This window comes from Peromyscus eremicus, chromosome 7 (genome assembly GCF_949786415.1).
Source record: "Peromyscus eremicus chromosome 7, PerEre_H2_v1, whole genome shotgun sequence".
NCBI lineage: Eukaryota > Metazoa > Chordata > Mammalia > Rodentia > Cricetidae > Peromyscus > Peromyscus eremicus.
Genome location: NC_081422.1, coordinates 100,526,818 through 100,551,216, shown reverse-complemented (window position 1 = coordinate 100,551,216; position 24,399 = coordinate 100,526,818). Strand labels below are relative to the sequence as shown.

The 24,399-nt window shown below is 53.0% G+C and overlaps 1 protein-coding gene across 2 annotated transcripts; it reads right to left on the bottom strand.

Annotated features, from left to right (window-relative positions):
- Positions 1-2,176: 2,176 nt before the first annotated feature.
- On the bottom strand, positions 2,177-23,754 carry LOC131915356 (twinfilin-2). Of its 2 annotated transcripts, none has more exons than XM_059268524.1 (9): positions 23,599-23,754; positions 20,229-20,306; positions 15,000-15,178; positions 14,553-14,648; positions 14,093-14,197; positions 13,875-14,000; positions 12,554-12,704; positions 12,296-12,417; positions 2,177-5,604 (listed from the first exon to the last, which is right to left on the bottom strand). In XM_059268524.1, exons 1-9 carry the CDS (start codon positions 23,621-23,623, stop codon positions 2,509-2,511), a joined length of 3,978 nt encoding a protein of 1,325 aa, XP_059124507.1. In that variant the 5' UTR covers positions 23,624-23,754; the 3' UTR covers positions 2,177-2,508. The 2 variants fall into 2 exon arrangements, with proteins under 2 accessions (XP_059124507.1, XP_059124506.1); XM_059268523.1 differs by lacking the exon at positions 2,177-5,604 and adding an exon at positions 11,363-11,963.
- Positions 23,755-24,399: the final 645 nt, after the last annotated feature.

The window sequence follows — 24,399 nt, the reverse complement described above, 5'->3', positions numbered from 1 at the left end:
AATGCAAATTGCCAGTTAAGGACTATCACAGTTTCCCCGGCTTGTTCCCCAACCAAGCTTTGCATAGGCTTTGCACCTTTAGACAAGATTCACATAGAAGGTACTGGAGACAAAAGGTAACAATCACAAAAGACAGATCAAAGCTAGGTGCGTTATAACACTCCAGAATCAAACCAGCTGCAGCTCTGCAGGAACTCCCAACAGATCTCTGTGAGTTGGAGACTAGCCTGGTCTACAGAGTGAATTCCAGGGCAGCCAGGGCTACACAGAGAAACCCTGTCTCAGGGAAAACAACAACAACAACAACAACAACAACAACAAAAATCCCACAAAAACACTGCAAGTCGGGGCACCTTTCAAATACACTGGTCGAAACATTAAGTAGATGGGTTCAAGCAAAGTAGAGGGCGGGTGAACCTCAACTATAGACCTCAGTTGCTATCTGATAACATTCTTAGCCTTTTGGTTGGTGGGGGAAAAAAAATCTATGTTTTTGTTAAATGAACACATTTATCTGTTCGGTTAGACAGAGAGACAGGTAAGGAATGGCCAGTCAGAAGGCTAAGGTAAGTTATAATTTATTAGAATTGTAGCCCAAGATAAATTGTAATTAGTTTTTGGGCCCGCAACAGTCCAACCTCCACACCATGACTGACGTTTTAATTAGCCTCTCAGAAGGCTCAGTGGGAGGTGCAGCTTCTTTCCTGGAACTGACTTACATCTCAAAAAAAAAAAACAACAACAACAACTGAGTTTAGTCTCTGGACCGTGCATGGTGAAAGGAGAGAACTGACTCCTTTGTCCTCTGACCTCCACAAGCCAGTCATGGCCCTCGCACCCTCCCCCCATTCATACGAAATAAATGCAAATTTATTTAAAATTAAAAAAAATAAATTCTGAGCAAGGTAGCACACACCTTTAATCCCAGCACTTGGGAGGCAGAAGCAAGTGGATCTCTGTGGGTCCCAGGCCAGCCTGGTCTACATAGAGTTCCAGGTTATCCAGGGCTATGTAGTGAGACCCTGCCTGGCTTTAAAAAAAGAAAGAGCTGGGCAGTGGTGGCGCATGCCTTTAACCGCAGTGCTCATGAGGCAGAGGCAGGCATATAGAGCTCTGAGTTCAAGGCCAGCCTGATCTATAGAGTGAGTTCTAGGCTAGCTGGGGCTGCACAGAGAAACCCTGTCTTGAAAAAAAAAAAAAAAAAAAAAAAGGAAGAAAGAAACATATGTACATAGTCATCTTGATCAGATGTGACTAGGCCTCAGCCTGTAGCCAGGTGGTAGCTCACCAGGTGTCTATTGATGTCTATACAGTGACCTGGCATGACCCTCTAGATGCAAGTGGGAAGGGGTGGATTCTGAGTTCATCTTAATAGGTGTGTTCAATCTGTGGCCCAAAGACTGATGGACCCATGGACAGCTGTGATGCAGCCCGACACAAAACCATCCGCTGAATTTTTTTGTTAGGTTTTTTTGTTTTGTTTTGTTTTGTTTTTGGTCGTGATTTGTTCTGTGTTTTAACTCATCGCACAGATCTCACATGTGACAATGTAGGTGACAATGTTTGTCATGATGTCCAAAGGGCTGGGAAGGTAGCTTGTTTGCAAGCATGGTGACCTGAATTTGATCCCCCAAACCCACGTGACAAGGCTAGGTGTGGTGAGTGCCTTTAGAATCCCGGGGCTGGGAAGCTGGAGAAGGTGGACAGTTGGGGGCTCTCTGGCTGGACAACATAGACTAATTGGTGAGTTCTGGGTCAAAGAGAGACTGTCTCAAAAACCAAACGTATAGCACTAGAAGAATGATGTGTGAGGTTGACCTCTGGCCTCCAAATGCTCATGTACAAGTGTATACACACACACACACAGGTTGAATACACCTTTGATCTTCTGTGGCTCTCAGCTCCTTGCTGCTGCTGCTGCTGCTGCTGGCACTGCTGGGACTCTAATCAAGGCTGGCCTTCTTTCTCCAGCTTAGGCATGGCCACCCGAGCGTGCAATCATCCCTCTTTTCCTACACACCTAGTAGTGAGCACAGCCCTGCTTGGGAGTTTTCTCAGGACCTTGCTGAGGGCAAGACAGACAGAGAGGTGCTGACACAGGCGAGCACAGAGGGCAGGGCATTCAGAGAACAGCTTTAAAAAAATAAAATAAAATGAAGTCAGACCGGGTCCTGTTCTCTGGGAAGGATCAAGTCCACATTTGGTGATTATCTTCAGACCCTCCTGGAAGATGCCTGCGAAGAAAATTGCCCTTCACAGCCAACCTTAGTTCTGTGGGTCCCGTTTTTATCTATCTTCTCTCTCTTTACTATGCGGAGATACGGAGAATTTTCCCATCTCTCCTCCCACCCACACCGCCCAGGAGCCCAGGGGTGGTGGTTTGGCAGCATGTATTGAACACCTGCTGGATACTCGTGGAGTAAAGCAGGAGAAGGACAGAGCAAGGCAGGCGGAGCACCCCGGGTGGCCAGGCGTGAAGGTGCCGCTGTTCCCATTTGTTGCTCTGGGCTATTCTGCTGTGGGTCCCCGGCAGAAGTTCCGGTTATAGAAGTGGCGGTTGTCTCTAGTCAGGGCTGTGCTCAGTTGGGCCCAGAAGCTGCCCTGCCCGTTGGGCTGCTGGGGCCAGAAGAGCACACTCTGGCGGCAGAGGCGCTGGCGCAGGCGCACGTAGCGGGAGCGGTGGGCATCGGGGCGCAGGATCACCAACACCACCACATCCTTGCGGTCCTCCAGCAGACGCTGTTGAGCCAGCAGGAAGCTGGTGCGCAGGAGGCCACTGACCCGGTCCGTGTGGGCCAGCACAAACAGCGTCTTGCGGCTGCCATAGATGGAGGCCCAGAGATTCTCGAAGAGCGTCTGGCCCGGCAGCCAATCGCGGTCCTCCAGGCACAGGCGCAGTGCTCGGCGCCCGCGCCGCTCCTCCAGCCGCACCCGCAGCTCGTTATACACCCAGTCGGCAACCGCGCTCTGCGCCTTATCGAACACTACGAAGGCATCGTAGGGCAGGGCTTGGGCGCCGCGCCGACCCCGGGCCAGCAAAGGTATCCATGCCAGGCACAGGTGGAAACAGTACCAGACGTCCCAGCCGCAGAGATGCTGCAGTAATGGCACCGCCATGCCCACAGCCACAGCCAACAGGGAAAGGCCAAAGCAGTCCCAGGAGAGGACCTCATCCAGGCACAGCCGCAGGTCCTGCGCGAAGATGCTACGGCCCTGCAGCTGGCTGGGACTGCCACACCGCACCTGGTTGGGCAGGCCGGGCACCTTAGTCTGCACCTCCAGCAGGAAGTCCACAAAGGCCGCCCCGCAGGCACAGTGCAGAGGGTTGCTTCTCACGTCCAGCATTGTCAGGTTCGGCACTATGGGCCCAAACCAGGAGCGATCCACTGTCTTGAGGTAGTTGTCGCTGAGGTTGACCTCTTTCAGCTCCACAGCCAGAGCAAAGAAGGCTGGGGCCACAGAGATAATACTGTTGCTACTCACGTCCAGCTTCTGGAGCAGGGTGCCATTAGGCAAGGTGCCGTTGGTCAGGGCCTTTAACTGATTTCCTGCCAGGTCCAGGACTTTCAGGTTGGGCAGGAAGGTGAGACTGCTCCAGTTAAAGAAAGACAGGTAATTGTCACGGAGGTTCAGAATCCTCAGGCTCTTGGGGAGGTTGTCGAGGTACTGGGGCAGGAGGATATGCAGGCGATTCTGAGACAGGTCCAGCTGGTACAGGCGACGCAGATCCCGGAAGAATTGGAGGTAAAGGTTCCCCTCACCCCACATGAGGCCTACAGCATTGCCACTGAAGTCCAGGGACCTCAGTGAGTTACTGCGAAGATGTGAGGACACGCGGCTGTGGATATCGTTGTGTGCCAGGCTAAGGTACTGCAGCACGGACAGACGGGACACAAAACTGAAGTTGTGGCCGATACCCTGCATGCTGAAGGGCTGGTTGTTGTAGCTCAGGTCCAGGGCCTGCAATTTTGGGAGTTCAGTGAACGAGCGCCCGTGGTACAAGTCCAGCTTGTTATGGGAGAGGTCTAGCACCCGCAGATTGGTCAGCAGCAGGAACTGAGAGCCATTGACAGCCTGTGCAATACTGTTGTGGCTCAGGCTTAGGCACTGGAGGTGGGAGAGGTTGATGAACATCTCTGGCTTGACTACCACCAGATTGTTCCGAGACAGATCCAAGGTAAACTTGAGGTTCCTGCACCTGACCATGAAGTTCTTAGAGCCAGGGGTGCTCAGTAGAGTTGGGGCAGGAACCCCAGACCACAGACTCTCCTGCTCCGCACCATCTGCTTCTTCAGGGGGTGCTGCTGACATTACCAAAGACTCACTGATGCGGTTCTCTGACAGGTCCACAAAACGAAGGTTTGGGAAGGTACCGAAGATGCTGAGCTGGGCCTGGTTGATGAAGTTCATCTGCAGATGCAGAGTGTGGAGGTGGGGCAGATTGGTCAGCGGCCTGAGTGTGTTCTTGTTGAGCAATCGGAAGAAGATGCCGTTCAAGTTCAGCTCTTGCAGGGACACCAGACTCTCGAAGGACTTTGTCAGGTGGCGCTTGGCAAATGATATCTTCTTGCAGTAATTGAAGGACAGGTCGAGCTTGCGCAGTCTTGTCAAGTTCTGAAAGGCCATAGTTTGGGTAATGCTGTCATAGAGAAAGTTCTCACTCAGGTCCAGCACTGAGAGGTTGACGAGGCCTTGGAACCAGGAGGAGTTCAGCGTGTGGAGAGAACTGTCCTTCAGCACCAGGCCTTCGAGGTGGCTCAGGTGATGGAAGGTCTCAGGATGCAGCTGGAGGGACTCTTGTCCACATTCTGTACAGGGGTTGAAGGCATGGTCACAGCGGCGACAGTTCCCACCCACATCAAGTACCCGCAGGGAGGTCAGATTGGCGAGGTCTTCAGGTGCCAGCTTGACAATGAGGTTATAGGACACCAGTAGGTACTCCAGGCTGGGGGGCAGTTGGCGGGGCACCTTCTCGAGTTTGTTATACTTGAGTGACAAATGGGTGAGATTGCTCAAGCCCAGGAGAGCACCCGGGGCCACCTTCACTGACTCATTGCAGGGGTTCTTGTAGTAGCAGTTCCCATCCATGAAGAGAAAGCGCAGGTTGTACAGGCCGGCAAGGCTGGTAGAATCTAGTACCAGGATGCTGGTGTGGCTCAGGCTCAGGTTCGTTAGGGAGCTGGGCAGTGGGGGTACAGTGGTGATGCCATTGTAGCTCAGATTCAGCTCTTCCAGTGTACGCACAACCACGAAGGTGTTGCGCTCGATGGTCATGTGGCAGGGGAAGTGCATGGGGCTGAGGCCAGCGGGCGGGCAGTTCCATTTGAGGTTCAGGTGCCGCAGGCTGGACAGGTGGACGAAGTCGGAATTATGCAGGTGGTGGATGCGGTTGGAGATCAAGGAAAGGCTGGTGATGTTGGAACGGGCAGCTGCTGCAGAGAAGCGAGGCACAGACTTCAGGAACAGCCAGTTGCAGTCTACCAGGCCACGAGGCTTCAGCTCACAGGGCAGGAAGGCAGGCAGGGTGCCCAGAGCCAGAACCTCGGCCAGCACGGCAGCTTGCACCAGGAGAGACAAGGGGTGAAGGGTCCTGTGACAGAGAACCTGTGAGAGCCAGGGCTGGGTGAGTGTCTAGCGTTATCCTGCCCTCCCTCTCCTACCCTCTCTTCCTCACTGGGGCGTTCTTCAGGGCTTCCAAATCCTCTCCAAGTGCCCCACCCTCCAGCCTCCTTCCAGCCCGCTCAGAACCGCTCCTTGGTTTTAGGCTCAGCCACTGACTGACTCAGGGCTAGGGCACAGAACCAGGATTGGGCCTGAAATCCAGACCCCAGACTTGGAGCTTTTCGCTGGGAACACAACCCACAGCAGGGCCAGGACAGACTCCAAAGGGCCCACTGGGCCTCTCGCACTTTCTCTTCCTCTCCTCTGGGGCCTCAGCTCTTTTCTCCTGAACACAGCAGCTGCCGGGGCTCTGTTCCTCCAGCCTCCCTGAAGCTGGGCTCCACTCCTTGGACAAAGTGCGGAAGGCTCTGAAGCCCCCTGAGGTGTAGCTGGCTCCTCGCTGGTACAAACTGGCTTTTTTAGCCTCCATCCGCTTCCCCAGTCTGACCTGAGAACCCTCAACCTGCTGAGAACCAGCAGGCCCAGAGGGAGCAACGGGCAGCGGGTCTTCCACGTGCAGGTCAGCAGCCACCACTGACTGAGGTCCCAGGCTTCAGCCTCCCTACCCACGTAGCAGGTTCATCCCTCCCTGCTCAGAGAACGACTTTGGCTCCAATTTCCTTAGGGATCCATGAAAATCCCGGGGGCACCGAGTGGACTGTCTTTTCCACTGTGACCATTCTAACATCATCCCCCTCCCATGATACCCACCCCCGGGGGAGGGGGGCGTTAAGAACTGCGGTCCTACCATGTTGGGGAATGGAGTCGTCTCTAGAGGCTCCGTCTGACAAGCTGGGCGGCAGAGAAGGATGTTCCACCAGGGTCCCTTACAGAACTGAGGAAGTGACACTTTCACTGCAGCCTGATAGATACTTTATCCCTACCCGGGGAGGGCAGGTGGTACCATGAGTCACGGGTCATTTGCATAGTCAGATGGCAGGCAGGCAGGCTTCTTCACCCCTTCCTCTTTCCATTCTCTTCCTCACCCCACAGTCAGCCATGAGGGCCTCACATCTGTCCCCTGGGAGGTATGGGAAGGAACCAAAGCCCAGAGTCCTGCCCAAGGTCAATGAGAAACCAGGGTCTAAAGTAGCCTGGCAGGGCTAGGCTGAGCGTTGACATCCACGTGGAGGGTGTCACCTCACCTTCATGCCTCAGTGTTTGCTCCGTGGGTACGCCCAGGGCAGGCTCCCCAACCTGCTCCTTCCCCAGAACTCTGGGGAGCCTCTGCGAGCCAGAGGCTGGAGCCAACATCTGCCTTCACCACTGCAGCAGCCTCGACATCTCTCCTGCTCTGCATTCCCAGTTCCCCCAGTAGCCCATCAGACCCCAGTGGCTGGTCCAACTGGAACTCTGGGTGAGCTTGCTGTTGTGTGACACGATTCCTGGGGAGATGTGTGCAGATGTGTACTCACCCGAGGAAGGCAACCAATGACAGACCAAAGCTGAGGACATCACCCAAGTCCAAGTTGGCTAGCCAGTGAGCTTTCCTGGAGTTACGGGCAGAAGTATGGGTGAGGGCTCACTTAAAGGAGCAGACATGACTCAGACACAGTTGCACCACCAAGAGCCCACCCCAGCATGGATTCCACAAAGGCTGGAAACGTGCAGCTTCATGGCACAACTTGGTGGCAGCTCAAAATGTTAGAGAGGTAATTTTCTAGGCAGCTCAGTTGGTCGGAGCTTTTTCCAGGCACCTCAGCCGGTTTCTGCTTCTTTCAGGTAGCACCCCTCCCACCCCCCCTCACCCCTCCCCACCCCCACCCCCACCCCCCACCCCACCCTGCTGGTCTGAGAGTGCCTCTCAGCAGTCTTTACTGTCAGTACAAGCTTGGGGAGGGAGGGCCTGATCACTTTCAGGGACTTCCTGAAGCTTTTCAGTTTTTACATCCTGAGTTTTGAGGAGCTTCCCTGAAGGATGGGACGGTCCGCCTCCCTGCACGTCTATCTGCCTGCCTGAGCTGACATCATCTCTAACATCACCCTGGTCCTGCTCTCTCTCATCTCCTGCAGCCTATTCACTGTAGCTGTAAGTTTCTAGGGTCCTGCCTGGCCCCCTGCAGTCCAGAACACTCTCTCTCACTGAAGGTCCTGCAGCCACTTGGACCCAAGTAAACACATAGAGGCTTATATTATTTACAAACTGTATGGGCTATGGCAAGCTTCTTGCTAGCTAGCTCTTATAACTTAACCCATTTCTATTTTCTGTAAGTTGCCACGTGGCCGTGGCTTACTGTGGCTTACCAGTACTTTCACATCTTGCTTCTTCTGGCGGTGCTGGTGTCTCCCTCAACTCCACCTTTCTCTTTCCTGTCTCTCTCCTTGGATTTCCCACCTGCCTCTAAGCTGCCTTGCCATAGGCCAAAGCAGCTTATTTATTAACCAATGGGAACAACATATATTCACAGCGTACAGAAAGATATCCCCCAGCAATTCACATTGAGCCCCTGGAAAGGCCTTGTGTATATGTGTGTGTGTGTGTGTGTGTGTGTGTGTGTGTGTGTGTGTACACCTGTATGTGTTGCCTGCACCATTTGCAAGCCTAGTGTCTGAGGAGGTCAGAAGAGCATGTCAGATCTCCTGCAACTGGTGTTACACACAGCTGTGAGCTGCCACGTGGGCGCTGGGAACTGAACCCAGGTCCTCTGGAAAAGCAACCAATGCTCTTAACTGCTGAGCCATCTCTCCATCCCTTCTGTTCAAAACTTCCATTCTGGGTCCCTCCTCTACCCAGATCCCTCCATAACTGTCTGAAGTCCTAGTCACTGTCCAAACAGTAGCCCAGGCACTATGCTCCCTGTCATTCCATTTCTCCCGGTCTGCTGACAGCCACCCTGGCTTCTTGTTGTTTGGATGTATCTGTGCATTTTCTAGCTTCGGGGCCTTTGAACATACTCTTCCCTCTGCCCGGACACTCTCTTCTCCAGATTCCCCACATGGTCCATTTTATTTTCTGCCTTTACACACTGCTCATATCATCCTCTCTTCCCATGGGGCCGGCCTTCCCTGACCTTCTCATGAACCTCTCAGCTCAGCTACACACCCATGCTTCCGGCACCACGAGGGTGATGCAGGAGAATGAGAGTTCAAGGCCTGCCTGGGCTACATAGTGAAACCCTGACTCAAAAGAAATACAGACATAAGTAAGCCTGCCAGCCCAGGGCTGGCTCGCCTGAGCACTGTGGCCTGCTGGTTCTCTCTTTGTATAACCTTTTTCAAATGCTGCCACACCATGCCACCCACCCTTCATGCTCTGCTGGGTACCGTCTTACTCTCCTGTTGGAATGTTGACTTCTTGAGGGTAAGAACTTCCATCTGTGTCTGTGGCACTGCTCAGTATCTGCTGAGGCTGTGTCCTGCCCACAGCACTCAGCCTTGGTAGTCAGGGTATCTTTGAGTGAAGTTTGAATGAATGAATAAATAAATGAATGAATGAATGAATGAATGAATGAGAGAATGAATGATGGGCCATTCTCCTGAAAGGGGCAGGGTTCTACATCAGTCTCCTGGCTCTGCCCAGACCCTCATCAAAGTGGATCTCATAGCAGGCAGGGTCCGCGGTGCCAATGGTCTGGCTGGCTTGGCAGCTTGAGCGCCATCCATGTTATATTCTTGCCTGCCTGAGAACCAATCAGTATGTGGGCTGAGTCTCCTGTGGCTCCTTGCCAGCGTCCCAGCTTTCCTACCCATAATCCTAGGAGCTTTAAGAGGGGTTCAAAAGGGCCCCTGCAATGGGACAATGCCCTGATCTAGGAGAAAGGACAGTGTCCACTCAGCAGCTGCATGTTTCTCCAGCCCTCCTCTCCTGGGCCAGGAGGTGTCTACCCATTCTTCAGAGGCATAGACTGACCCCTGGCTTCTGCTGAGTATCAAACTTGGGCACTTTCCCAGAGGCCAAGTGACTCCTCATGGACCACAGAGTCAGGTGCCCACTTCCACTCATCACTCTGCATTCCTTGGGGATAGGAAAGCAGGCCTGAAGAGGGGCACAGGGATGCTAACAACATGGTCAAGGACACACAGGATTGGAGACTACAAGATACAGGTCTCTAGAATACCCATTATAGCCTTGGTGCTGTGAAAACCCAGCCAGAGAGCCCTCACCCAGGCTGGTACGATCAACAGTGCCTTCTTAGGATCCAAATGCTGGCACACGCCTTTAATCCAGGCACTCAAGAGGCAAGAGGCAGGTGGATCTCTGTGATTTATGAGGCCAGCCTGGTTTACATAGCAAAGCTCCAGGCTAGCCTGGGCTACATAGTAAGATTCTGTCTCAAAAAACAAACAGTGCAGCCGGGCCGTGGTGGCACTCACCTTTAATCCCAGCACTTAGGATCTCTGAGTTCAAGGCCAGTCTGGTCTACAGAGCTAGTTCCTGGACATCCAGGGCTGTTACACAGAGAAACTCTGTCTTCAAAAACCAAAAACCAAAAACGAACAGTGCCTTCTTAGGAATCCATCTCCTCATTCCCCCAATCCTACATTATTGTAGGGGAAGTGTGGACAGGAAGCTAAGAGTGTCTGTTATAAAGCACTGGGGACTGTGGATGTAGCTTAGCTGCCACACTGCTTGCTTAGCATTCACAAGGCCTTGGATTTGATCTCCAATACCCCATAAGCCAGGCAGTGGTGCATGCCTCTAGAGGTTCAAGATCAGCCTCAGCTACAGAGCCCACTGGAGGCCAGCCTGGGGTACATGAGATTCTGTCTCAAAAATCCACCCAACACGGGCAGTGGTGGCACACGCCTTTAATCCCAGCACTCGGGAGGCAGAGGCAGGTAGAGCTCTGTGAGTTCGAGGTCAGCCTGGTCTACAGAGTTCCTGGACAGGCTCCAAAGCTACACAGAGAAACCCTGTCTTGAAAAACAAAAACAAAACAAAACAAAACAACAACAAAATCCACCCAACAAATGAATGAAACAGAGACAGAGGCAGGTATGGTGAAGCATGCTGGTAACGCCAGCATCAGGGAGGCTAAGGCAGGATGATTGTCTCAGTCACTACATAACAAGGTCCTGTCACAAAACACAACACTAAACTATTAAAGATGGAAACGTGGCCGGGCGGTGGTGGCGCACGCCTTTAGTCCCAGCACTTGGGAGGCAGAGGCAGGTGGATCTCTGTGAGTTCGAGGCCAGCCTGGGCTACCAAGTGAGTTCCAGGAAAGGCGCAAAGCTACACAGAGAAACCCTGTCTCGAAAAACAAACAAACAAAAAAGATGGAAACATGTGACTACAGACGGGGGCACAGGGCCATGGAAGCAGAGAAGCAGGGTCTGGGTCTTCAAATTCGGAGCTAAGAACACAGTCAGCCCTGCCAAAGGCCAGCTGTCTGTACCATGGTGTTAGCCTTGTCCGGCCTCCAGATCTGTACAAATAAATGTGCAAGGTTTTTCTTTTCCTTTTTCAAACAGAGTTTTGCTCAGATTGAGCTCAAACTACCTCTTTTTTAAGCCACCGAGTTTGTGGTAACTTGTCACAGCACCCACAGGAAACAGAGACACCCAGATGTCCATAACCTCGTGGAAGTGTGTGGGCCTCATGGGCAGGGCTTCTTCCCTCACTCTCAAAGCATCTCCCATACGTCTGAGGCCAGGCGCGCTTGGGTTTCACCCTAGCAGGTCAGCAAAGCTCCTTCTGAACAGGGAAAAAGCCAACTTTGCAAACAAAGGCACCCAATTCACAGAGTCAGGCTCAGTATTGATTTAAAAATATTTTATTCTTTAGAAAATACAGCGTTCAACCGTCCCTTCCTGTGACATCTGGCCCCTGCCAACCGTCCCCACCCTCTGTGGCCAAAGGCTTCTGGACTGAGCTGGGACCACAGCATCAGATCTGGAGGCTAGGTTCCTGCCAGGCCCCCCACTCAGACCCCTTCAAAGAGCCAGGTAGGGTTCCCCAGCCACCCTGTGCACACAGATGAGAGAAAGGGACAGCCACGGGGCAGGGTCACAAAGTGCTGCTGGTCCAATGGCCCTTGAAAGTAGCAAACACCTGTTTCAGCCACCTGCCCTCCTGTCCCATAGGAACCAACTCCTTAGAGCCCAGGCGAGGGAGGAAGGAGGTGCAGGAGCGGTAGGGCAGCAAGCTGGCAGGCAGTCCACGTGCCCGGCCCTGCTTCCGGTCCACACACCTAGCTGTCATCTCCATTCTCGCCGGGGCCCCGGATGAGGCGCTTATGGCCCCGCTTGCCGCCAGGGCCTTTGGGCTTGGCGAATGCCTGCTTGAAGGCATGCTGCTTGGGATGCACCTCGTCGTAGAGGAAGTCGGCTGTCAGCTCTGCCCCATCACCAATCTCAATCTGCACGGATCAAGACAGAAGCCATCACTACGCTGAGGCTCCAACGCATACCACTCTTGGTACGTCTCACTCACTGAGTCACCCCTGACATCTATCTTCTCTTAGGTCACCACGGGATATGGAACACAGGGCCGTTACCCTGCTGGCCCGAGTCACCTTCTCCCAGTCACCCGAGACCTAAGGAAAGGAGGCTGGGCTTGTGTGTGTCTTGGGCTGCCCCACATCTTCGGCTCCCCACCCATCCAATACTGCAGCAATGAATGCCATGTGGACTTAGGACTCCAGGGTCCCACACGGAGAGTGGGGTGATGGGCCCTGGGAACAGGCTATACCTTCTTAGCTATCTCCAGCTGGAAGTCTTGCTCTACAGAGTCGAGGAGGCGGCTCTTGCAGCTGGAGTAGAGCATGCGCTCCTTAATGCTGCACTTGTACCCCGGCATGGAGTAGATGAACACTGTGGAGGACGAGGAGGTGAGTCCACGCAGGCTGGGGCACCTGCACACCTCCACCCCCACAGCAGGACCAAGCAGTGGCTTGTCATTGCTGCTCCTGGCCAGCACAGAATTGAGGTCCCTGTCATTGCTACTCACCCACAGATTCAAGGGAGTCACCCTCATGGGTATGCTTGTACAGGAAGAAGTGGTAGCGGGCAGCATCTCGGGGAACCCGTGAGGGCAGCTGGGTCACATTTGTGGGCTCTGTGTGTACCAGCTCAATGGTCTCCCGTTCCAGGTCCAGCTTCTGAGGAGGAGAAGGGGCGGTGTGAGGGCACCACTGTACCCACTAAGAAACATGGCTTGTAGGCAGGCTGGAGTGTTTGGGGGTCCTTCTCCCTGGGGTCCCCTTCCCAAGGCTGGACCTCAGGCTGCAGGGGTTACTCTAAAGAGACCTTCCAGGCCTGGCCCTAACTCTGCCCCTTTGAAGGTTCAGCTAAGGATGAAGCCCCCTCAACCCAGATCCCCATTTGGGGTGGTGTGGAGGACCGTGACCTCAACAAGACATTGCAATGGTTCCATCCTCAGAGGCAAAGCCCCAGGAAAGTGGAAGGGAGAGCCAGCCTGTGTGGTCAGAGGAGGCAGAAGAGCCGTGCCTGGGAAAGAGGTAGTCAAGGGAGTTACAGAGGAACTGTTTACGGGGTGTCTGTTGTGGCCAGGGCTTGGGGGCAGGGAGAGGAGAGGAAAACAGTATGCTCTTTAAAAAAAGAAACAAGGGGCTGGAGAGATGGCTCAGAGGTTAAGAGCACCGACTGCTCTTCCAGAGGTCCTGAGTTCAATTCCCAGCACCCACATGGTGGCTCACAACCATCTGTAATGAGATCTGGCACCCTCTTACTGTGTACATAATAAATAAATAAAATCTTTAAAAAAAAAAAAAATAAATAAATAAATAAAAATAAAAAAAGAAACAAGGAAAAAAAAAAAAAAGGCAGAGGCAGGTGGATCTCTGTGAGTTCAAGGCCAACTTGGTCTACAAATTGAGTTCCAGGACAGGCACCAAAGCTACACAGAGAAACCCTAACTATCTCAAAACAACAACAACAACAACAACAACAACAACAAAAGAAACAGTCTTGTACAGATTAGGTTGATCTCAAACTCCCCATGTAGCCAAGGATGATGACCTTGAGCTCTGATGCTCCCGCCTCTCTCTGCCTCCTGAGGGTTGAGATTCCAGGTGTGTGCCATCACACCCAGTTCTATGTGCTGCTGCCGAGGATCAAATCCCAGTGTATGGCAGGCAAGCGCTCTACCAGCTGAGCTACACCCCCAGTCCAAGAACAACACGGATTAGAGGAACCGCTCAGGAGATGGGGATTGGGCTCTGTGCCCATTTGCAAACATAACCAGGAGTAGGGGAAGCCCACGGTGCCTGGCCGTGTGTCGTGGACACGTGGCACGCCTGTGCACCCACCAGCTGGATGTAGTTGACGGTCCTCTGCTTGAGTTGCTGGAGGGCCCGCTGGGCCTCAGGCCGCAGGGGGAAGGCCAGGCCCTGCAGGGTCTGGTGCTTGCTTTCCACGCTGATCTCGGTCTTCACCTGGGGATGGGGCGACCATGAAGGAAAGCCTTACTACCCAGTTGCAGCCTACCGAGTTTAGCGACTCCCAGCACATACCCCTGCACACCCACCTCGTTGATTCGGATCTGCTGGAGCTCTCTCTCTGCCGAAGTAAGTGGGGCAGGTGCCGCACAGGATGACAGGTGTTTCTGGTACCCAGCCAAGGTGAGGTCGTCCTGTGGGGCAGGCGCAGAGGTAGAAATGGACACCCAAGGCAGGCAGGCAGAAGCCGCTGTGTATCTCAGCTTGTGGCTCCCGGACTCCCCGTCCCTCCATTTCTTTTATTTGAGACAGCATCTTATGTAGCGCCAAAGCCAACCTCAAACTCACTACATAGTCAACAATGACCCTGAACTTCCGATCCCCCTGTCTCCACTTCCTAAGAGCTGGGAATCAAACCCAGGATTTCATGCATGCTAGGCAAAACACTGTGTCAACTATGGTGAGTCCCGGTCCCCAGTCCTATTTTTCACCCTGAGCCTGGCACGGACCCTCTGGTCCCCATCCTGCATTCTGCCTTGGGTAACTAACCTTTACTGTCCCGAAGAGCTCATCCTTGATGTGGCCGCCTCCAAACTCCTTCTTCACTGTGGCTCGCGTGGCCGCATACAACATCTTCAGCCGCACCTGAGATGGGGCAAACTGTGAGGCCCCCCCCCCCCCCCCCCCGTGGGCCAAGCTGCCAACTGGAGCCAACTGGAGCCCCAGAAGAGGGAGGCAGGGCACGGAATCAGGTCATCTCACTGTTCCCACACACCCAGCAGGGGGCGCAGCAGAGCTGTATCAGGCAGCTTTCGCCACTAGGGGGAGCCTCCACCCAGCTCAAACAGCCCTGAGTCAGGCTGACAGGCTGGTCGAACAGACAGGGTTTGGGGCAGACATTCCTTCCGTTAGCCTCCTTGGGCCAATCTCTCATCTGTTCTCCCCACTTCCCACTGGCCCCAAGCAGGGAGACGGGCCGTGGTGCCCAGGACTCACAGGTGAATTATCAGGTGACCAGGCCAGGAAGAGCCACTCGAAACCCTGGGCATTCTGCGAGTCAAGGCGGAAGAGGAGGTAGCAGGGCTCCTGGGCGTCTAGCAGCGGCAGCACAGCCCTGTCGTAGTCCTGGTCCCAGCGTCCCACTGGCTCCTGCGAGGCACCGAGCACGAGCTGCTCTGGGGGCAGAGGCCGGGTGAGCCGAAGTGGCACATCCTACCTCCCCTCTGCCGGTGGACCTCTGTCCTCTGGACGTAGCTTTCTGAGCGATCTCAGACCTACTTGGCCACTTCACCCCACTCTCCCAGGAGCCCTCAAATCCCCAAAGTATGAAGTTGGATTCTGAGTGATGAATAGGAGTGAATGAACGAGGTCACGTGTGCCAGCTGCAGGTGGCTTCCTTTGCACACACCCCACACTTGCAAACGCTTGTATTCACGTACACTCATGTATTTGTGCACACACACACACACACACACACACACACACAAAGGAATACAGCTGTGTGCCCACTGCCAGCCACAGTGCGGTCCCCTCAAGGCACTCCTACACTGGGGCTGCCCAGTGCATGCTTCACTGTGTATGACTTCTTGCTCTCAGCTCCCTCAGCCCCCGGCTCTGATGCGCCCATCAGGACCAAGTGCTAGGGGAGAGGCTCCCAGCCCTGGCTTCAGCCCTCTCCCTCAAGGTGAAAAACCAATAGCACTCAACTACTTTTTTAAGGCAGGGTTTTACTACGCAGCCCCATTTGACCCTGAACTCCTGATCCTCCTGCAGCGGTCATCAGCCTCCTGAAGGCTTGGGATTGTATGTGTGCATCACCACGCCCAGCTTCTGCTTGTGGTTATTTTTGATACGAAGTCCTGCTATATAGCCTACACTAGCCTCAAACTTCCAATCCTCCTGCCTCAGCTTTCCAAGTGCTGGGATTACAGGAGTGTCTCACCCAGTTTAGCTAACAACCAACTTATTTTTTATTTATTATTATTATTATTATTATTGTATATGCATGACATATATGAGTATGGGTGTGTGCCTCTCACAGTGTGAATGCAGAAGTCAGAAGACAACTTTCAGGACTCAGTCCACTGTAAGTTCCAGGGACTGAACTCAGGTTGTTGAGCTTGGGCACTAAATTTTTACCCACTGAGACATCTTGCTGGCCACCTGGACCTGACCGGCCTACCATCTCTCTCGCCAAGTAGGTCATCCAACCACAGTTTCAGGCTGAGACCTTTTTGGGACACCATACGTGTACTTGGTCACGCAGGCCAACCCAGAGGAAGAACTGGGCAAAATCGTGATCATAGCTGGTCCATGGTTGATCGTAGCTGGTCCCTGCCAGCACTTCACCAGATCCCACCAGGTCTTTTTGATAGGGTCAAGAATCCAGCTGCCAGGCTGGAGAGATGGCTCAGCGGTTAAGAGCACTGACTGCTCTTCCAGAGGTCCTGAGTTCAATTCCCAGCAACCACATGGTGGCTCACAACCATCTGTAATGAGATCTGGTGCCCTCTTCTGGCTTGCTGTCATATATGCTGTATACATAATAAAAAAAAATAAAATAAAATCTTAAAAAAAAAAAAAAAAAGAATCCAGCTGCCTAAGAATCCAACATGCGAGGCCACCAGTCCAACTGCCTCTGCAGGCCCTGGCCTCTTTCCCTGCCCACCCAGAACTCAGATGGGAATCAGGGTTGAAAGTTAGTAGCTAAAGCTGGGCGGTGGCGGCACATGCCTTTAATCCCAGCACTTGGGAGGCAAAGGCAGGCGGATTTCTGTGAGTTCCAGGACAGAGAAAAACAAAAAACAAACAAACGAAACAACCAAAAACCAAACCAAAACAAAACAAAACAAAAAAAACAAAACAAAAAGAAAGTTAGCAGCTATAGGCTGGTGAGGTTGGGGAAGGGGACCAAACACAGTATTGTTTACTTTATTGTTCATATTTTTTTAAGGTTTTACTTACTTATTTTATGAGTGTTTTGCCTAGACTTATGTATGTGCATCATGTGTGTGCCTGGTACCCAAGGATGCTGTGGATATCGCTCTTTGTAAACAAAATGCTGATTGGCTAGTAGCCAGGCAGGAAGTATAGGTGGGACAAGAAGAGAGGAGAATTCTGGGAAGTGGAAGGCTAAGGCAGGGAGACGCTGCCAGCCACCGCCATGACAAGCAACATGTAAAGATACCGGTAAGCCATGAGCCACGTGGCAACTTATAGATTAATAGAAATGGGTTAATTTAAGACAGAAGAACTAGATAGCAAGAAGCCTGCCACGGCCACACAGTTTATAAGCAATTTAAGTCTCTGTGTGTTTACTCGGTTGGGTCTGAGCGGCTGCAGGACTGGCGGGTCAGAGATTTGTCCTGACCGTGGGCCAGGCAGGACTGGAGAAGACTTCAGCTACACACGGAAGTCAGAAGAAGGTGCTTGATCCCCTGAACTGAAGTGACAGATGGTTGTGAGCCACCATGTCGAAGCTGGGCTGAATCTGGGTCATGAATGCTCCTGACTGCTGAACCATCTCTTCAGCCACTTGTTCTCATTTGTAAGCCAGAATGTGTGAACAGGTGAGATAACTCAGAGGTAAAAGGTACTTACCACCAAGCCTCCTGATGACCTGAGTTCAAACCCAGGGATACACACATGCACGCACACATGCACACTAAATATAAATTTACAAATAAACCAGAATTTGGGGGCTGGAGAGATGGCCCAGCGGTTACGAGCACTGGCTGCTCTTCCAGAGGTCCTGAGTTCAATTCCCAGCAAACACATAGTGGCTCACAACCATCTATAATGAGATCTGGTGCCCTCTTCTGGCCTGCATTGATACATGCCTGGAGGATACTGTATACATAATAATTAAAAAAAAAAAAACTTAAAAAAATCCAGAATTTTATTTTTATTATTATTATTATTATTATTATTATTATTATTATTATTATTATTTGGTATTTTTAGACCAGGGCTCATGCAGCCCAGGCTGGCTTCCAACTCACTATATAGCCAAGAATGATCATGAACTCCTGATTCTCACAACTCTACCTCCCAAGGCTTCATTTTTCTATTTGGAGACAAGTCTATATAGTCTAGGCTGGCTTCAAACTTGAGTTCCTCCAGTCTCAGCCCTCCCAAGTGCTGGGATTATAGGCATATCCCATCATTGTGGTGACATTTAATTTGTGATGAAATGTGATATTTTATTTGTATGTTAATAAATAAAGTTTGCCTGGAGATCAGAGGTCAGTGAGCCATAAGCAGAGTCAGGTGGTGGTAGCACACACCCTTAATCCGATCACATGGCAGGCAGAGTCTCTGTGTGGTCAAGGACACAGCCAAGCGTGGTGACACGAGCCTTTAATCCCAGTACCAACCATAGAAACCTGGAGGTCTGTATAGACAAGCAGTGATGAGGAAGTCATGTGGCTGGGCTTAGAGCCAATGAGAAGGCAGAACAGAAGGGCAATAAAAACACAAGTCAGACAGGAAGTAGCTCTCTCTGGGGAAGCTACTGCTGGTGGTAAGCTAGAGCTTGTTGTAGCTATTGCTTTGATCTCTTTGGCTATTTCCTCTGTATTTGGCTCTGTGTTTCTTATTTACTAAGACTGTTTAGAATTTCATCTGCACATCATGCCAAGCTATCACAGGAATTTTACATATGAAGTGTAATTTAGGGCTGGAGAGATGGTTCAGCTGAAAACACTGACTGATCCTCCAGAGGCCCTGGCTTTGACACCCAGAACCCACATCAGGCAGCTCAAGCTCACGACTGCCTGTGACTCCACTACCAGCAGATCTGATGCCCTCTTCTGGCTTCGATGAGCACTGCTGCGTTCACATCAGACACAAGACACAGACAGGTTTTTGTTGTTGTTGTTTTGTTTAAAAAAAGAACTAGGGCGGTGGCACACACTTTTAATCCCAGCACCCAGAAGGCAGAGGCAGACGTATCTCTGTGAGTTCAAGGCCAGCCTGGTCTATACAGAAAGTTCCAGGAGAGCCAAAGCAACACAGAGAAACCCTGTTTTGGAAAAAACAAACAAACAAAAAACAAAAACCCAAAAAAACAAAAAACACAAACCAAAAATGAACTATAATTTAGTTTTTATAGAAAAATCAGGTGCTCCAGTCATACTCAACTAGGATGTGAAACCCCTACCCCAGGCATTCCCAGGTACCCCAACACTTGGAATGCAGACTTAGGGTAAGACTTTACCTAGAGGTTCCTTATGCGTATGGGGATCATCTACAAGTGTCATCTTACCTGGGAGGTTAAGGCACAGAGTCAAAGACCTCAAGCGTCTCTTTAAGGGGGGGAAGCCCCAGGAGGCCTCATTAGTCACCTACCATAACAACCCTTACCCAGCCTCTGAGGGCATCTGGACGAAGCCCAGCCTAGCTATGGCCCTAAAGCCTGAGATGAATTCTGGGTCTGGCAGGCCCTGCTAAAGTCAATGGACACTAGGCTCATTCAGGGTGCCCAGTGCCAAAGGGCTCACAACAGCACGACTCCTGAGAATGCCAGGATCACACCTCATCCCCTCATCTACACCCCTCCCTGCCGAGGCAGCCGCTGGGCACAGAAGGGAGAGGGGTTCCTTGTCTCCCCACCCCCATTTCAGCCGGACAGATCCTCCGTCTTCTTGAATACTTCTACTCCAGGCCTTGTCTCAAGCCCCACACACACCCTCATACCTCTAGTACTGCCTGGTAAAAACCTTGGGTCCCACAGTCAGTTCAAGGCCCCGTCAAGTACAGAATTACTCTATCCTGTTTTCAGAATGAGCAAGACATATGTTCTTGCCTCCCAGTCTGGAAAATGTCCTTGGCATCTTAGTCCTCCCACAGCCAGCAGCCTAGCCAGGTCCAGCCTGCTGACCATACACACATAAGCATATATGCGTACACGCAACATACATACAGTAGGTCTCACTGGGTCCCTGCCATCTATCTGGCCCAGCACCCTGACAAGGCCCATCTCAAAAGCCACACAGCCTCTAGGTACTGAAGCTGGACACGACCACAGGACAGCTCTGCACAAGAGAGTGACTACCATCCCCACCTGCAGGACTCCCATGAGGCTCCTGTGAGTGGCCCCATCCCATTCTCAGATGGAGAAAATGAGGTCTAAAGGGGGCCGGAAGCTAACACCCATTGTTCCTATCCCCAGAAGCAACTGGGTTCAGCCTCCATCCCATGCCCCAGCGTGTGGGGGACACTCACCGTCCTCAATGACGACTTTGATGAGTCGGATGGAGCCAGCCCGGGCCTTGGCAAAGAATTCCTTTAGCTCTTCAGTGGCTACAAGCACAAGAAACATAGTTGTTGGTGGTGAGTAGGCAGAGTGGGTAAGGATGAGTTTGGGTCTGCTGGTGTCCCGTGGGGTCTGATGGCTGGGCTGGGAAGTGGGTTAAATATGGCTCCCCCATGTGACTGGGAACCTGAGATGGCTACTGAACACAAGCTCCCAAATTTAGCTAGCAGGAGTGGCAGGCAGATGGCCTGCTGGCTGGGATCGCTCTGCTGACAGGAAGGGCAGGCAGGAATGGGGCAGTCCACTTGAAGAGGGAGCAAGTTCTAAGACAAGTCAAGCTGGTCAGAGTGAAGGGCACCCACCTGTCCCCTGACCACAGGGTGATCCAGCAGTAGATGAATCCCACTCAGCGGGTCAATGTAAGTGGACACGCTCATTTAGACGGTCAAACGCACGCACGCACGCACGCACGCACGCACGCACGCACGCACGCACGCACACAGCTGCAGTGTGTCTACACCGTATGTACAGGCAATATAGACAATTTATACAGACATGAGTGTAAATGACACAGGAACGCATTTGGACTCCAAGCCCCCAGCCAGTTTGTACCAAAAGAGGGGCCCACCAGACCCAACATAGCCCTATCAAGGGGCAATAAAGCCTCAGCTCCCAGGCAGTTAGGAAGGCTTCCTGGAGGAGGAGTGGTACCTAGAAAGGAGACTCCATCTTGGAAACTGGGCAGCAGACCCGGAAGGTCACTAATGACTAAGGACACAGTGCCAAGGTGAGGACCACGGTCAGGGCTAGGGGACCATGAATCATCTCAGCTCTACTAGTGGTAGTAGAGAGGGAAAACACAGTCCAAGTGTGTAAGGGACCTGCTTGGGTCTCTGGGTGAGTGTGACCTTGGGGCTGTCAGGGGTCAGAAGAATCCCGGCAGGAACACAGCTGGAGAGTTGAGATCAGAGAATATTTATAGGGCCTGGATTGGGCAGCTGATGGGCAGCTTAGGGGCGGGGTAGAGGGGCTTTAAGTAAACAAACTCTCAGGCATGTCCTCAGGTGCTCCCCGTTTACCCTGCAGAGTGACCTTGTGCCTGAATCTCAGGTTGTATACCACCATGAAGGTCACTGTGTGGCCAGGGGCCTAACGAAGTCTAAGAAGCCCCGGACAGAGAAGCGTGGCTCAGTACTATACACAAGGAGACACAGACCCACGGGGCATGCACAGCTAATAACCATCAGTAGATGCTGGAAGCTTCAAGTCTGATCTTTGGGGCTCCAGCTCCCTCTGAGCTGTGTGACCTCTGACCTCTCTGAACCTCAACCTCATCTATAAAACAGAGCGAATTCCCTCAAACTCAAAAGTTTATGGTAAGGAGTACATGGGAGAAGGTGCTAAGGAATGGGACTTCTGCTAATAATTCTTTTCTTGATCTAAGGTTGACTTTACTGCTCCTCCTACCTGCCTAGACCTGGCAAGAGAGGCCAAGAAGCTCCCCAGAGGGAGGCTGACAAGCCCCTTCTACTGTTACCAGAGCAAACTGAAAAGCCAGCAGGGAAAGTGACATCCCTTCCTACCCCACCCCAGTCACCATCAATAATCTAGAGGCCAGACCTGGGACACCTGAGCCCCTGTCATCAAAGATTCATGCCTCCCTGCCCCCACCGTGCCCACCTCCAACTCCAGCAAGCCTCAGGTTACGGTCCTCCTCGGGCCTCACTCTTGAGGTCACCGGGCCTTCTCCTATGGCCGGGCCAAGGCTGGCACCTGATCCTCCAGGGTGGTCTTTCCTGCTATCTCCAGCAAGCCCCAGAGAGATGAAGGTGCACACCCTCACAGGCAGGACAGCGGGAAGCTCCCCTAGCAGGCCTGTCTCTCAGCACTCAGCACAGGGAGCGAAGGGATAGGACAGAGGGTCTGTCGGCAGTGTGTGTGTGGGTGCGAACTTCTTAGCACCTCCTCCCAGTTGGAGGCAGCAGCTGGGACCAAAGAGGAAGGAAGGGGCAGGCCAGGCAGCGGTTCCCCACTTTGAAGCTGACTCGGGAAACCTGGCCCCCCATCTCCAGGAGAGGATGGCCCACCTGTGGGAGGCCATCCAGGTCCCTGCATGCTCAGGACAAGCAGGATGGGGATGCGGTGGGGGCGGGGGCAAGCCTCTGAGGGCTATCCATTCACCAAGTAGCCACAACCGCAAGCAAGGATTCAGGCGGTCAGGCGGGTCGATGGTGGCAGCCCTGGGCAGGGGATCATGATGTGACAGGGGTGGCTGATGGCCAAACCAACAAGCTGTCTAGGCAAGCAGCCTGGCCTTCCCAACTGGCCAGGAAGCAGCCCTTCCAAGCCAGTAAGACCAGGTAGGGCCAAAACACCTGGCTCCCCGCTAGTGCTTCCGTTTTTAGTCTATCTAAGGAGGAAACTGGGACTCTGGAGCGGAACTGTGGGTGTGACACTCTGGGCTGTAGAAGCTTCCTGTAAATGAGGGTGGAGACAGAAGCTCTCCTAGAAAGCCTGAATCCTGACCCTTTTCTCTGCTTCGAGCTTGAAGTTGGGACTTTTGCAATCCTGGTTGGAGCAGATCAGAGTGGAAAATGGAAGAAGTCAGAGGCCAAGGTCAGATGAGCAACTCTCCCCATTCTACTTAAGAAGGGGGGGCTCTATGCCAGCTTTTGTCCAGCCTAGTGCAAGACTTTGGGGGTCCTGGAAGGAGTAAAGGTCAGGATATCCTTTCCACACTTATACACAAGCTCATGTCAGTCATAAGACACCGTGCAAGCATCCACGATAACACACATACACTGAGATGTGCCTGAACTGTGCACACATGCAGACTCCAATAGATGTGTGCACGCTGTCAGGAAACACTGATGATGTCTGAGATGGTCCATGCCACCTACAGTGTCCAAAACCAGCCACTAATGCATGCACACCAAGGAGCCTGGATAGACATAACCAAGTCGCATATGTGCACACGCAGGACTGTATACAGAGAACATGTGCACATGCATGTACACTTTTCCAGATGTGCACATCCGGGTACACCCCACCTCCAGAAAAGAACAAAAATACCCAGACGGGTACACACAGGCACATCCGCCCCCAGATGAGTACACAAGATACTTCCACCCTTGCTGTGTGCATTCATGTGCACCCACTCTCGGCTACGTACAGCCGTCTGTACTCCCCAAGATGCGTCCATCCCAGGGACTCGCGGCTGCAAAGGAGAACAGGAATTTCCCTGGAGGGTGCGAGGAAGAGGAGGATGAAGGGACCAAGCGCGCAGACCAGGCGCGGCAGAGCCCTTGGGCCCCCTGTCCGCCCTCCATCCGCCCTCACCATGGATGCCGGTCTGGTGCGCCATGGCTCAGCGTTCGGCTCGCTCGTGCCGTCGGACCGCTCCGCTTGGTCCTGGCCCGGCTCGACTCGGCTCGCCTGGACCCAGAGCTCCGGAGGATGTGGCGGCGGCGCCCAGCTTCGCGCAGCTTCCCGGGCGGTGCCGCAGGACCCGCCCCCAGCGCGCTCCGCCCCCGGAGGGCGAGGCCGGCAGAGGCGGGCACTAGTGCCGCGCGTGCGCGCAGCGGACACCGGGGTCCGGATGGCCGTGTGCCGCCCCGCTACCACCACTGTGGCACAGAAGGGGCCTCCGGGTGCCCGAGGGGCGTGTGGGCGGGCGCTGGTAGGCCACAATCCAGGAGGCCTGTGGGCGGATGCGCGCTTGGGTGTGGGAGGGACTGTGCATTTGCCTCCGAGGAGGTTTGAGAGTGGGGGCCGATGCAGGCGTACCCCAGTTTGTGACACGTGAGGGGAGCTCAGTGTAGGCGGGCGCGCGCGCGTGTGTGGTCGCGCTCGTGGGTGTGGGTGTGGGTGTGTGGGTGGGTGGTCTTGATGCCCAGACTTCTTCACAGGTGGAAGCCTAGACTGACCAGTCATCAGGTGCACGGTGAATGTGGTAGCTGGAGCCATACGCTGAGGAAATGAGGGGGTGAATTTTGGATCGAATATGGTAGGAGAGACGGAGGTGACCTAGTAGAGTGGTGGGAAGTTTTCCAAAAAGAAGGTGCATGTGCTAAGGCCCTGTGGTTGACCGGAGCTTAATCTGAGAAACTTCCCAATTCCTAATGAACTTGTCTCCATTAT